This window comes from Tuber melanosporum (assembly GCF_000151645.1).
Source record: "Tuber melanosporum whole genome shotgun sequence assembly, scaffold_229, strain Mel28".
NCBI lineage: Eukaryota > Fungi > Ascomycota > Pezizomycetes > Pezizales > Tuberaceae > Tuber > Tuber melanosporum.
In genome coordinates this window covers 32,297-47,268 of record NW_003298896.1, presented here as the reverse complement: position 1 = coordinate 47,268, position 14,972 = coordinate 32,297, and the positions used below count along the sequence as shown (strand labels likewise).

General features: G+C 48.7%; 2 protein-coding genes; both read right to left on the bottom strand.

Annotated features, from left to right (window-relative positions):
• Positions 1 to 1,165: 1,165 nt before the first annotated feature.
• GSTUM_00000884001 (uncharacterized protein) lies at positions 1,166 to 3,303 on the bottom strand (the record flags this gene model as incomplete). The annotated part of the gene is made up of 2 exons (XM_002838147.1): positions 1,166 to 2,198; positions 2,252 to 3,303. The coding sequence occupies 2 exons, from the start codon at positions 3,301 to 3,303 to the stop codon at positions 1,166 to 1,168; spliced, it is 2,085 nt and encodes a 694-aa protein (XP_002838193.1).
• Positions 3,304 to 6,354: 3,051 nt separating this feature from the next.
• GSTUM_00000883001 (uncharacterized protein) lies at positions 6,355 to 9,441 on the bottom strand (the record flags this gene model as incomplete). XM_002838146.2 has 2 exons in its annotated part: positions 6,355 to 7,900; positions 7,956 to 9,441. The coding sequence occupies 2 exons, from the start codon at positions 9,439 to 9,441 to the stop codon at positions 7,035 to 7,037; spliced, it is 2,352 nt and encodes a 783-aa protein (XP_002838192.1). The 3' UTR covers positions 6,355 to 7,034.
• Between the last annotated feature and the right edge of the window lie 5,531 nt (positions 9,442 to 14,972).

The window sequence follows — 14,972 nt, the reverse complement described above, 5'->3', positions numbered from 1 at the left end:
GGTGTCATATCATAGCCTTGTCTGCAATCATACATTGGCATGATAGGTGTATGACAGAAGGGCACGCGCAATACCCGTGCCTTCCGATAGTATGATTCAGGGCACGATACTCCCTCCACCTTCAAGGGGTATCATATCATACTCTTCCCATACGATAGATACCCCTACCTGTCAGCGCCATGGAGTCATCGAGTGAGGATTTATGAATCCCCCTTTAACATACTTGTATGATATGACATACGGTATGCCCCACCCGATATGCCTATGATACCTCGAATTATATATATGACACAACAAAAATCGAGATTCGAACCCGAGGAGATGCACGTGCTGATTCGAAATCGGTTTCGCGCCCCAGCGGGAGGTATGGTGCATATCAAAGTCCTCTGCTGTGTTGATTTATCCCAGGCCTTCAATCGGCCGGGGTACAGTACTGTGCCGTATAGCACTAGCTAGGAATGTTTGTTCCCCGATCTATTATACTAAGGTTGGTCAGCAGTGCCCACCGCTGGGTGTATTGATTGGGCCGGGGTGTGGGGGGTCAGGCGTAGGAGTAGTTCGCTTCGTGTAATATGTGAAAATGGGATATCATTCACGTCCTGACAGTGAACTATCCCTTCTCAAAGAAATTCAAACTGTTGGCTTTGGCATAACTTAAAGGGCAGAGTTAACACACCGCTATCTATCCGCTATCAAGAATATCTATCTACCATTCTACTCCCGAAGCCCCTCTCCCAGTTGCTGGATGTCAATTGAGGTTTCCAGATTTCCAAGCCATTCCTTTTTTAGTACGTTTTGAAACAAATTCATTTTCTCGGTCTAACCCACTCCCCGATCAATATGTTAGTCAATCCTAGAGAAAGAAGAAAAAATCCCCATCAAAATTTACCGTAGCGATATGTTATCAAAATTTAATAACAATACTGTACGATTAGAATACCCGCGTAATGCAGGGCGGTAGTTAAACCAAGCCAACTCATATTAAACAAAATTACACACTACTTGTATCCTATTGATTACTCTATAACTTAAACAACTTCATCGCGTCAATCAAGACTTAATGCACCGATAGAAGCCTCCTAGAAAAACAAAAAGAGGACGGAAACCAACAAAAACCAAAACATCCTCCGGGGCATGTATATATGTACAGTATACGCACACTGCTTCACTGCCTGATCCCTGATTCTCCAATGCCTCGGGGGACAATCACCTCCCTTTTGACATCCTCGTCTACACACTTCCATACCACGTCCACCAACTCTTTAAACACCTGTTCAGGGGCATCCACGGCCCAGACCACGTCCAGATGCTCATACTCCTCAATGACTTTCGCGTGCACAAGGTTGACATCTGGTTCCTTGCCCCTTTCAAAGCGTCTGATGAGCCTCGGGCCATCAACCAAGTTATCATTACCCGCGACCCAGAGCGCCATCGGCGGACAGCGGCCGTCGTACCACGGCCCCCCGTTAGTAGATGGCGATGGTGATAGTTCTTTGTCTGGGCCCTTGCTTCCCTCGTTCCTTTCTTTTTCCGGCTCTTTCTGTTTTTCTTGCTCCAATATGCCTTCTTCCTCCTGGTCCGCTTCCTCCTCTTCCCTTTTGGTAGACAATATGCATTTATGTCTTGCGAAGCACTCACGACCAAGCCACCATCTCATCGCCTCGGCGGAGACAAATACAGGAGCGAATTGAAAGAATCTGTCGCGGAGGCCTTTATCCCAGCGGGTGTCGCTCCAACCGAAAAGGAACCAAAACACACGATATCCTAGCGCGCCGTATACCCGCGCGGGCATAGTAGCGTGCATGAGCATCATGAAGGGGATGAAAGCGTGGATGCCAAAGACTATTCGGAACATGGAGGGAGATATGATCTTCATGAATTTGAAGCAGAATTTATCTATTAGTGGCCCTGCGTATGCTGCTGGGGCGAGTGCACAGAAGACAGATATTTTCGACCCAATGTCTGGACGCTGCTGCTTTGCTAGGGCTACGAATGTTTGGGTAGTGCCTTGGGAATGGCAGATTAGGCCGAGTTTTGGGAAGCGGGTTACCGAGAGAACGTGATCTATTAGGGCGGGGAGATCGTTTATCCCCATTTGTCGGATGTTCCAGGCCCACATTCTGGGATCGGAGTAGTGGAGGGATGTGTGTTTGGGTTTGAAGCCGCAGCGGTTGTTGCCGAGCCAGACGTCATAGCCTCTATTCCCGTGTTAGGTCAGAACACCCGGCAAGTTGAATCCGCGGGAACTCACGCCTTGCACAAATAGAATGCTAAACTATCCTCATCATTGACACAAAAAGCACCAGAACTCTGAAGAAGCCCATGCATAAGCAAAACTGGATACTTGCTCCTCTTCCCATTCGCGCTCCTCCCTCTATTATCTTTTCCATCAATCTTCTCACTCGGGTAGTAGGGGGGATCATCCGGATCATATATATGCTGCATCATAATCAAGAACCCGTCTTCCGTCTGAACCTCGAACTCCTCTGCATCCAGTCCAACCCTTCTAGCATAATACCCAATATCACACACCAGATTATCCTCCCCCCCAGTAATCTGTTTATTCCTCAATCCCCGCTCACCATCCTGATCCCCCGCGCCCAGTGAATCCCTCCGCCGAGCCTTCCAAGCCCTAGTTTCCTCTCTCCGTTTTTCCGCACGCTCTTTCTCAATCCCGTAGAACGGTCTTGTGGCGTTCGGATCCCGACCACGCAGCAGACAGGCTAAAGTCATGAACATCGAAGGAAGCGACTTAGCTATGGCGCCAATGACAATGATAAATAGAAAACAAAACGAGAGCACCCCGCTACAAGCGCGGAAAATCATATATTGTAGTCTCCGCAAGGGCGTGGGGGGTCCATAAACTGGCAATGGGGGGAATAGGGGGTTGGTGAAAGCAGTTGCCTTTCCGATATAGACATTTTCCCCACCTCCATCTCGTTCTTCCATAGTGTCTAGATGCCCGCCAGTTTTCTGCAGCCTGTTCCTTGCCGTATCTCGGAGTCCGGGCGACAATGTCCTCCGCTGCCCCTTCACTCCGAGAGGAGGGCTAAGGTTCCCGTCTCTCCCGCGCTTTCCCTCCTCTTCACTCCGTAACGCGTTCAATTTCCTCGCCTCCTCGATGAGTCTCCCGGGCAATCTGTGCCCGCGCGCCGTCTCGAGCACTGTGCTAGTGGACGTGATTTCGATAGCTCGATACGCGGAACTAGCGTGGTCTAGTAGATCCGAGGTTCCCAGCGAGGCGGAGGCATTGTCTAGCGAGGCGCTAGAGCTAGACCCCTCTAGTGAGTTGGGGGAGAGCATGTTCGTGATGTTTTACAGATAGGAGAGGGTAGAAATGGGGTAGCGAGCAAGCAAGGAAGCGAACTTGGGACGTGAGTTAATCATGTTACTTGAACTGGGGCCCATGACGCCAGCGGCTGAAGTGACCCGCTGAATCCCAATTCCACATTCGTGCAAGGTAGGAGGATCAAACGGACTCCAAGCCTTGGTGGTTTTTGTGAGCGTGAAAGGTTCGCTCAACATGGCGAACAATATTATCATAATTTAAAATACATACCGGTAACTTTATTTAGGCGTGTATTTGCAAATTACCGTACCTTTCCAAGATCAATCCAAATACACGGATGTCTCAGTCATGGGATCGCCACCCCCTGCAGGAACGATGGGAGCAATTTTCAGGGCTAGGGTTTAGTTACCACATTGGACGAAACAGCCTGTTTGCGCTTTATGCAAGAAGGTTTGTTCGTCCCTCACGATGACACAGAATTAATAATAATAACAATAATAACAAAATAATTCATAACGATTGACGGGTTCTCAGAATTAGCCATCAAGTGCAGAAGGCATTCGACTTCCAGAATTCTAGCCCCCAAAGGGTTACTCACAGTAAGTCAACAATCTTCACTTTTTCGATATCAACGAAACCTAACAATACCTACCAGACAAGATCCCTAGCCATAACCACCGTGCCGCGAGGAAATCCAGACCGTGCTAAAGAGTAACCAGGGGAGCTGCGAAATAGACGGGGCCAACTTTAATTTAAAGGTATGCTTGCACTGCTGAGTTAGACTTGAACCTTCTGTTTCGCCTGGCATAAGCATCGGGGGTTAGAAAGACAGATACACGGACTCTTCCCCTCCAGTGAAACTACCGATCAAGGCAGGCTCGACGTACACCCGAGGCGCACACCCGAGGCGCACAGTCAGTCACTCCTCATGCCACCCTTGCTCAAGGTATTTCCAACGACCCACCTGTAATATTATGAGAGCGCTTATAGTGTAGGAAGGCTGTCTGGTATAAACACTAAGCCCTACGGGAATAGATAGGGCTTTTTCGTTGCTTTTTTTTTCATGGATAGTGTCATAATAATATTATTATCATAATATTGACTGTACTGTGCTCTACTGAGATGCTCTAGCTTAGGTTTAGCATCAAAAAGCCACAAATGATACCATTTTGCTCACCGAAGCCGGGGCGAACACCGCGGACGACGCTATGATGGGATTGTCCAGTAATGGCTGGAGGGGCAATTACTGCCCCGTGCGCAGTCAACCTTACCGAGTGTGAAGTGCTCATCACATGGGATTATCGTAGGCGTTTGGGTGTGCTAGAGAAGCCACCTACGCCTCTGGCAAAGCACTTTCTCTCGCGGGGGTAGAGAGAAATGGCGAATTGGGACAAATATCTAACCCCAAGTGCTCATCATCAAGTGATACCACCCCAACACCACTAAGCACTTCCAATCCGAATAGGGGGAATGCTATTCCACCCGCTCCTACTGTGCCGCCACGAGACTCACTCTCCACTTCCTATCAAATCCCAACTCCATATCACCCCACCGCCGAGGGAGGACCACCGAAACCACCGGTATCACAACGACCTAGGGGTCCCCCTCCCTTCATCCCTTTCCTCAATTACATACTCTATAGGGCACAGCAATTTAACCCAACCTCCTCACCACCCCACATTTCCCCATACTTCCACACCGGCGCCTCCCCCAGGATCTTCCGTTCGGCCTGTCCATGTCCCGCCCCCAGAATCACCAACCCCCCAATCAGTAGTACGCACGGACCAACTATCCAACCGGCGGACGCAAGGACTCACCACAGTAAGAAGCATTTTTATCCACACGGGGAGTACCGGGCTCGAGTGAGTGCTCATGATCAGCGGACCACCAAGCTCTTCTGACCCTACCCAGCACCTGTAGATTAGTACCATAGCTTCATGTCATATATCCCAGCTGCTCGCTGCGGTGGCGCGATACTCCAGATAGCCTAGAGGATCTTCCCTGCCTGCATTGCCCGCATGATACTGTACCTACTCCGTCCCAGTCAGGAAAAGTATCCGAAAATAATACAAGAGCAGTGAGCTCGTATGGGCGCCCAGGCACGCACGGATATTTTACCATATATTTCGCGAGATCCTTGTTTCGGATACCTATCTCCTGGGAAAGGTTATAATAATAATAGCGTAAAGACAAAAGGAAAATTTTTTTTGGAGGGGAATGGCTCCAGAACGTCCAGAATCTCCTCCCCCTATAGGTTAGAAAGGAGAAGAAGGAAAAAAAAAACACATCTTTCACCCCCTCATTTAGGACAAACAAATAAAAAGAAGAAAAACAAAACAGACCTTACTCCAACGTTCTAGAGAGAGAGAGGGATTCCCAATTATTACAGGATACCACCTTACTACGATACTATAGCACTGTACAACCCGCCGAACCCACGCGTTCGCCACTACACTACTCATCATCCGAAACAGGCCTTAACCGCCGCCCTCCTAATCGAGAAAGTCCCAATGACAGGCACAAACACGCCAACTCAAATTAGCCGCTGTTCGGCTCGCCATCGATTGGGAAGTTTGTCATCTCAAAACGCGTTCCGCTTTATATGTGTCGTTTAACACACAACAGCATTCCATTGACCACCTAGTTATTTATCTTTTTTTTCTTTTTCTTCTTCTTCTCTTCTCTCTCTCGAACGAGCTGAGCAAAACCCCTTATCATCTCAAATATGCCTACTTGTACTGTACGGCTTGAGGAGTAACTCAGTGGAAGTTGTGGTTGTTGCAAGGTATTTCACTTGTTGTCGCACAACATTCCCGCATCCCCCCGCCATTTTCCTTAACTTACTCCTCAACCCGTTGGCCTTGTGTTTGTTGATCTTTCCTTTGCACGGAATTTGCGAAGAGTATCCGCCGTCTGACTACGATATGAATATGACATTAATTTTTTCTTTGTAGTTAGCCCGCTCTTGGTATGATACTGTATTAGAGAATATGCTGTTTTCGAAAATATCGCGATATACTTTTATTGGTACAGTACTGTACTGTATGCGCCGAACAGGGTCTTAATTTAATACGAAATTCTACCGGTACTTTTTTTAAAACCCTCCGAATAAACAAATAAATAGCCACAACCTCAAGGGAGTGCACTCGGCCCTGAGAAATGAGGAAGAAAGAAAGGAAGAAAGAGTGAAAGAAGCAAGAAATTAACTAAGCAAGCAATTAACTAAGCAAGCAAAGTTGACACAATATCATAAGGGAATAAATGCCGCAAGGTTAGGGATGTGGTGTGATAGTGATGATAAATTATACAAGGAAATGCTCAAGAGAGAGGAAGAGAGGGGGCCACTGACGGAAACGAAACGAAACCCACACCAACACTCCGGACACCGAAAGGAGACTGTACTGATCGGAAAATGAAAAGAGAAATCTTGCAGGTATGAAACGTAAAAAAATACAAGGTATGATAAGAGAAAAGTCTCTGGGATGAACAAAAAAAAAAACATCAGCCCGCCATCCAATCCGCACCGTATGATTAACCTAAAATTCCACCAAACCAAACCAACCAAACCCATCAAGTCCGTCCACCCTATAAATTTACCGCTCCCGGAAAGCCATGGGGGGGGGAAAGGCGGGAGAGAGCTTTTTTTTTTTGGTTCCAAGAAAGAGAAGAAAAGCGCATGATAGTGATAAACCCCACCGAACCAAAGATAAAAAAATGAAAGACAAAAATCCAAAATACGCCAACCCTAATGCTCCCCAGCAAACATTGGTTTTCTAGCCCATCCGACCAGGCACCTCCACCCAGAGCCCCTCTCTCTCCCTTCTTCGAGCACGTCTCCGATTGTGCCGATGGCAAGATCGCACTCGTCGCCACTCTCTCCTTCAGTCTTCAGCATCCACTTCTCCCAAATCCAACTGCCTACTAATCCAGTGACGGGAGAAACATTCTCCACGCTGCCGTTTTCGACACCGAGATCTTCCCATGCCTTGAGTTTCCTACGGACCTCCTCTTTGACCATTTCCAGATCCTGTGACTCATGAGGTGGTAGTTGCATCTCGCCCTTAGAGGGCACTCTCGGTTTCGCGCTGGGCGGGGACATGGGGAGGAAGATCCAGCTGCGCTTAATTTCGCCAAAACCGGCCCTATTCAGGCGGGAGACCCAACGTTTTGTAGGAGTTGCGTCGTAGCCTTTTGACTCGAGGCCTTTGGAGAACTTAGCTGCGAGCTCAGCTCCGAGTGGTCCTGCGTTTACAATATCATTGTCGAAGAGGGAGAACTCAAGATGTCCACCTGGCTTCAGTACGCGGAGGCACTCCTCGAGGCAGAGGTCATACTCGTCCATGCCGAGATTTGGTGAGTTTTCTGGGACGGTTGCCTTCAGTGTTAGGTACAAACTGCGCGCCGAGACCACGTCAAAGTGGTTCGGGGGGAATGGGAGTTTCCACAACTTTGACACCACGAGAGGGCGGTGGTTCTGTGGTCCCCGGCACTTGTCTGGGGCCCCAGTTGTCTTCTCTTCACCTTCGGACTGTTGCTTTGGCCGGGACCCGGTTGTTACGGTGTAAACCTTTGCTTTTGGATAGTCGTAGGCACAATGCCATCCCCAGTCGGCTATATAAATATTAGTATGGGTCTTACAGCACGCACAAAATTGCGGAGTTCATACCAACAGGTGCTCCACCGAGATCAAGGACACGTCTGCGCTCGTGACTTCCCGTGCGGACCTCGCTTGAGACGTTCTCAAGCATCTGCGTAGCACGCTGATCCATCTTCGTAGTCGCACGTCTAGTCAGACGCTTTGCGGAAGCAGCCAACAAAGTCTCGTGCCCAGGACTAATAACAACCCTGCCAAAGTTCATCCATCTCAGTGCCATCAAGGCCCATAGACTAGTCAGGATCCCTTCTTCAGCCTCTCGTTGTCGGGCGGTGGCGGTAACGGCCCCATTTGGCGACCCTGATTTTGCCCCCTTGCCCGATGCAGCAGGAGGGTAATCGTTTCTCAGATGGCTACATATTCTCTGTGCTTGTAGAGCATCGAAACGAGGCATACGGTGGATGAAGGGGTCGCTATCGCCAGATCTTTTGACAAAGCCCCTAAACGCCTTGAGATATGAGGAGTCGATCTTTGGTGTCTCCTCCTTCTCGGTTGTGCTGGTAGCGGGTTTCTCATCGCCCTCATTTTTGATCGTCTTCGGGGATGATGACCCCTGACCAGTAGTGCTCGTGGTAGGCGTAAGGATAGCAGTGGTCCGATTATTTGCTTCTCCCGCAGTACTCATTTCCGACTCCTTTTCCACGGTAACATTCATCGAGTATGCCGGTAGGGCATCCTTAGAATCCTGAGTTTTATCAGCAATCTTCTCCGCCTCCTCGGTCTTCGTAGAATCCGTTGCCCCAAGCTGGTCGAGGATGCCCTCGATAGAGTTCTCGGTTGCGGCTGATAAATCCCCTGGATTCTCGGCTGTAACCTCTTCCACTATAACCTGTGTCATCTCCGTCTCCTTTACTATTGTATTCTCCAGATTCGAGCTGTTGCTGTCTTTTGTCGAAAATAGTGGAACTACTCCGACTCCTGGTTCTTCGTCGAATAGTACTGACATGCCCTTAGCGATGGTTTCATCATAGGAGTTGGTCTTCGCCACTGGTTGACGCGGTGTATAAGACCTGCTCGTAAGCGCTGGGCTGTCGGTCGCGTGATCGGCGATTCCGCACCAGGTATCCGAAGCGCCGGGAATAAATGACGAGTAAAATAATGTTGGAGACGGAATGTTTATGATCCCTAGGCCTTCAGGTATTGAAGTCGGCCGGTTGGGAATCTTGCTCAATCTTTTAGCGAAGTGCTTGTCTTGAACATCCGGTGTTGGTGGTGGAGGTCGGCGAGGCGGAGATGCCTCAGAAGCGGCCGATTTCACCTGTGGGACGTATTTGGGATCTACGCTTTCTGTGTCAAGGAACAATGTTGGTTTTGGTGGAGGTGTTGGAGGAGGCGAGACAACGGTAGTGGCCGTGAGACGATTCGGTTCTTCTAGCGATGTGGTTGAACTGCGAGGAGGAGTAGTAGTGGCAACAACGAGTGATCTCCTAAACTTGGGAGGAGGTGTTGGAGGTGTATCAGACAACGAACCACTAGATGTGTTTCTTCGGTGACTCATTGGGACACTTCGGGGCGGACTTCTTGTTCTTGGACTAATTCGCGGGCTGAAACTATCCACACTCTCCTTGATCCTCAGTAAGTAATATCCGTCCTCGTCGTCATTCCCATCCGCGTCCGAGGGATGCGACGACAAATCCTCCTCAGAGTTGACAGAATCCTCTAGGGAATCATCAAAAAGATACTCGTATTCCTGGTATAACGCATCCTGACTATGCGCACCTAACGCCGGCCTCGTCCGGTTTTTCCGAAAGGTGGTCGGGTCAAAGTCTGGGTCGAGGTTAGAAGGGGAATTCTTCCGTGGCCTTCGCCCAAGGAAACCTTTCGAGCTCTTCGCCATGACTGAACTAGCTGGTGCACTTGTTGTACTTAATGAAGCAGTTGGCGAGCCGGACCTCTTACCGAAAAATCCTTTGTGCATTTTTGAAGCCCGTGGAGATGTCGAGGTCGAAGATTCGGTCGAGCCCCAGGGAGAGAAGGGCCGCGGAAGTGGCTCTGTGACTGCCATTGAAGTAGCAGGAGATGTGGGGTTATTTGTGGGATCGGACATCGAGGGATACATGGCAGACGTGGCCCGTCTGGGGGACCTCGACCTAGTGTTGATTTTAAACATATTGAGGGGAGGAAACAATGAGGGAGAAGGGGTACCCGACGAGAGGGATCTGGCACGAGTACCGGCAGAGGTCCTAGCAGCAGATGGTGGGTCCGACAGTGAGGGAGCCAGAAGGGAAGGAGACCAGGCTATATTGCTCTGACGGGGGGAACGGCTGCTAGTAATACTGGTAGCTTCTGGGGACGGGAGCAGTGTGGGAGTGAGCGAGTGATGGCTCGTCGAAGAATTCCCGAAGTCGTCTTTTGGGGAAACGGCGCTATGGCCTTTCTCGGCGCTCAGACGTAGCAGCGACGGTGGACGATTCCTCATTTGAAGGGTTCTTCAAATTCGGTGTTATAGGAATATTAAATACTTATTACCCACTGGTGGGGCGGATCGCAGATGGCCAGGGTAAGAAGAGACCGTTGCAACGTGCAGCCTCAGTCAGAGTTACTTTTTTGCGAGTGCTGTACCGTACGAGTACAAAAACCAACTAGGATCCCAGACCAGTCGTTGATGAACAAGAAGAGTTTAAGAAGGGGGAGGTTGGAGACAAAGTAGCTGGGGTACGGTAGTCCGCTAGTATGTAGAGAGAGGAGCTGCCGCTGCCGTGGAGTATCCGTGATATTTAGCTTGCGCTCAAACACAACCTACCAGAGTGGTAGTGGGGGGCGGATCACCACGAGGAGTGAGTGAGTGGGAGGACACCGTCGAGGAATACGATGCCAGAAGGCAGGATAAACTGAGAATCTCGATGTCCGTAAGCAGGAAGACCCCCAAGACTATGATTATTTTTTATTTTTTTTTATCTAGCCAGACCCAGGTTCTGAGTTGATAAACCAGACAACTGATGACTAGGCCTTTCAGAGATGAAAGCTTTCGAAGGGTGGGAAACAGCAAAAATGAAATCATCGGAATGAGCTTTTGGGGGGAATGTCTAGCAAGGGGGATGGGAGGAATATCTAGTAGCAGGAGTAGCAGGAAGTGGATAGGCATTCACCCAAAAGTGCAGTAAAGACACAGCCAAAGGCATGAGCATTGGGATCACCATGCCTTGGAGCGATATTACATTTGCTTAACTCCCGTTTGCTTCTGCTCCTTCACAGCCAAAACCTTCCACGTATGGTGGGCACATCTGCCTTTTTTCTTTTCTTTTTGAATGGACCACACCTTTTTTTTTCCTTCTTGCTCAGTCCCCAGATCAGAGATTAGAGAGGAAGAAAGCAAACCTCAAAAGGATTATGCAAGTAAGCGACCTCTAAATCGGTGCCTATAACGGGGGTGTCTAGTTTCCGAGGAGGGGAGGGAGGATGGATGAGGGGGGAGGGGGGGTCTCTTAGCCCCCCCATCATCGCCCCCATTTTAATACATCTCCCCTTCTCTTCTCTCCTCAGTTTGTCAATCAGCTTTGGCGTGTATTCCTTGCCATCCGAAAGGAAGGCCTTCCGCCTCGCTTTGCTGACCACTAGGACAGAGAAAGAAGTTCAAGGTATTTTATTTAGAGGTTGAGAGGCAAAAAAAGAAAAATCAAATGAAAGAAGAAAAAAAAAGCACCGAAGGTGCTTTCTTTGTTCTAGTGGATCATGTTTCAGTCCCCGTGTGCTTCCGAGCGAATTGCGTCGTAGTCTACAGTTACCCGTACTCGAGCGCTCTGCAGCAATGTCCCCAAGTTCTGTGTCTGCAACCAGTGAGAAGAAAAAAAATCTTTGACCCCTCCTGTTATAGTGGAGAAAAGGCCAAACTATGCGTATTCTTCTCGTTCTTGCTCCTCCTCCCCTTCTTCTTCCTCTACGGTAGTACATCCTATTCTTTTTCCTTCCCTAACCTCCCCACCTAACCCAAGCAGTGTGCGGCAGTCCCCTTCGCAACCCGTATTCTCGCGCAAATACGGTAGTCACAAAACGACATAAATTTACCAGCGTCCTGCAGCTCGCAACTGGTAAAAAACCCTGACAACTGCGCAAGTAACTATGATATACTTGTACGAGGACGCAAATAGACTCCTGCCAGTAACCTCAGTGCAACCCAACTCCCTCCTACCGGTACTGAAGTACCTGTACCAAAGATTGGAACAGTAATCCCACACCACATAAAATAATACCGGTATCACCCCCCCCCCCTTGACTTAACTTACTACAGCAAACAAAAGAGACCTAAATCTATCGCTGTAGCACATCCCACACTCCGCCGTGATTTGTGGCCGTCCAAACAAACCAAGCCAAGGGTCTGAGCGAGACATCTCGATCAGTACTAGGGGTTAAATTCTTGGAGGCCACCCTGCTTGCGAAACTTCGCGCGCGCTTCGAAGAGCTATCCCCAGTTTGGCCTCGCGCTGTCTTATGTATTCAAATTCTAAGCCAGGCAGACTCCCTCCCCCGCTCCGACGAATCGGAACCTCGAACGGTGTTATAGCGGCAGGACCCCCAAACAAAGGATGTACTGTAAACGAAAGACAGAAGAAGGCAACGACCGAGATATGTGACGTTCATATCATACTTGTATCTCGAGTACATAGTGTACCGGTAGTGGTACGGTAATTAAGTTAGCGATGGTTTGGTTTGGCATGGTGTTCCAGCGCCGTAAAGTTTGTGGCTCAGCAGATGTGATGTCGTAAAGGGGGTCCAACGTCCCTTCCCCACTCGGGCGAGTCACGTCTTATCGGACGGTAGATGGCGCGAGTACCGATAGTTCTTTGGGGGAAGTGAAGGGGGCATGGTGGGAATCCCGGAAAAATAAAACATGAACATGGAAAATGCAAAGAAAGAAAGAAAGAAAGAAAGAAAAAAAAACGTGGCTGCCAGCACTCTTTACTTCTTTAAGTATAAAGCACAAGTACTCGAGTATTAAAGGTAAAAAAAAAAAGTAAAAAAACAGTAATTCCCGTCTTGGTATGCGAGTCTGTGAGACCATTTTGTCTCTCCCCAAAAACTCGCATCTCATAACACAAGGGAAAAGAAAAAGAAAAAGAAAAAGAAAAGAAGAGAAGAAAAGAAAAGAAAAAGCTTCTGGAAGACGGTAATTCTTTTTTTCTCCCTTCATTTTCCTTCTGGAAGGGCTTGCTGCAGCGGAAAACCGGTGGGTTGAGTTATATACGTAATATATGTCGCAAAGGGAAGAGGGTTGGTGGAAAAGCTTGAATCCGAGGGGTGATTGGTGAAGCCACCTTTCTCGGCGCTCATTTCGCGATTGACATCGCCATCTGGAGGGCGACGATTGACGAGACAAAGTTCCCTTTCTGCAGTCGGGGTGGAGAGGGGTGAGGGGGAGGGAGGAGGAGAAGAAAAAAAGGTGGTGAAGATCGGCGCTCTTGGTCTCGCTTCTAGTCCCGTTTTTAGTCTCAGCATTTGCACATCGCGGTGCTACTCTCCGGTGAGCGACTACGGTACTCGTACTCGAGCAGATTGGTTGCACTAGTGCTAGTATTATATCCGTGCCTTCCAGGGAGGACTAAATTAACTTATTACTTTCAATGGTTGGAATCCTTCTCTACAATACCGGTATGGCTCCGGTCGTGTTAAACCCACTCGTGGTGGTGGAAAATAATCGTCCAATTTCAAGTTACCGGTATGTGGTCACTAGTCTACCAGTCGGAGGGTCCTTCCCTCTCTTTCCCCCCTCCTTTTAAGGTCGTGGGAATGTAAGTTAGTTAGTTAGACACCTGCTGCATCAACTGGTCCCCTCCAATTTCTGGAAATATGAACTGGAGTATCATACTGCGATCTTGGGCATTTTGAATGGGGGCCTCAAATAGTAGCTGTCTGTGAAATGTGAGCAAGTCACACGTTTTCTTGGATGAGATAACGCACTATTCCCAATTTAGCTTGATTATCCATGTTCTTTGAGGCAAGGTTTGTGCATTTTTGTCATTAAAGATGAATTTTGTGAGTCCTGTGGGCGGAGAAATCCCCAAGAGCCCAGAATTGCCCGGAAAATTCGGAAAGGATAAGTGTGAAGCGCCAAGAGTTTGCTTAACAATCAATCATAGCACAATGATGCCGAACGCACCATTACTCAAGCATGGTCAAGGGAGGTACGAGTAGAGATTTTGTAATGGCAAAGGAGGGATCATATTGATTGATCAGCGACCTTTGTAAAAAAGAATAAACATCGGATTGTAGAGGCTTGAAACCCAGACCAGTTGCATCGGTGTTTACGTTCCAACAGAGATGCGAATTAGGGATTCTAAAGGGCTTCTCGGAGTTTCCCGTATCATAATCCCAATGAGACTGGTCCGTCTTGAGCCCAATTTTATAACTCTTGGCTGGTGCTATTCCGCTACCGGTGGTTCCATGCCTGGTATCTACTCCGGGTTGTTCGTGTCTACCGGGAGTCGTTTTTTTCCGCTAGTAGTGACCTCACTCTCGCTACCGGTAAATTACCCCACAGGACCTCGCTGATCTTTTTTCCGCCCTTCCCGACCATGAGCGAGTGCTCGAGTATCGTATGAACTCCGCCAGCCTCCCAATCTCTGTGTTCAGAAGAAAGAACCCTTAAAGATCAGCGTCTTCCTTGCATGGTAATCCCTGAGATTGCTGATTGTGTTGGAACTCATTAACCGGTATTCACAATTCTGCTAACCTGTCAAACTAGACCTATCATGGGCTTATGCCGGGATTAACGGAGATTAGAGGTCTTGCGGAGATAGTGGATAACTCGAGTTTTTCCGGCACCGTACAAGTATCATTGGGGTATCATCAAATCGGCATAGGCGAACTTTCCCCATATTAAATTTACTTGTATGATGGGATGGGCATCGCGGCACCGCCTCCCTTGCTGTCAACCAGGCTCCCTCAAGGCTACCCTCCCCGGTGTATACTCGAGTATTGTATCTATTTTTTAGCACTTTATCCCCCGCAGTACTCGTACTAGCTGCAGCTAACTTTATGGTGTTACAGACCGATTCAAAGCGAACTTGAAGAGGAATGTGAGGGGCCGAATGC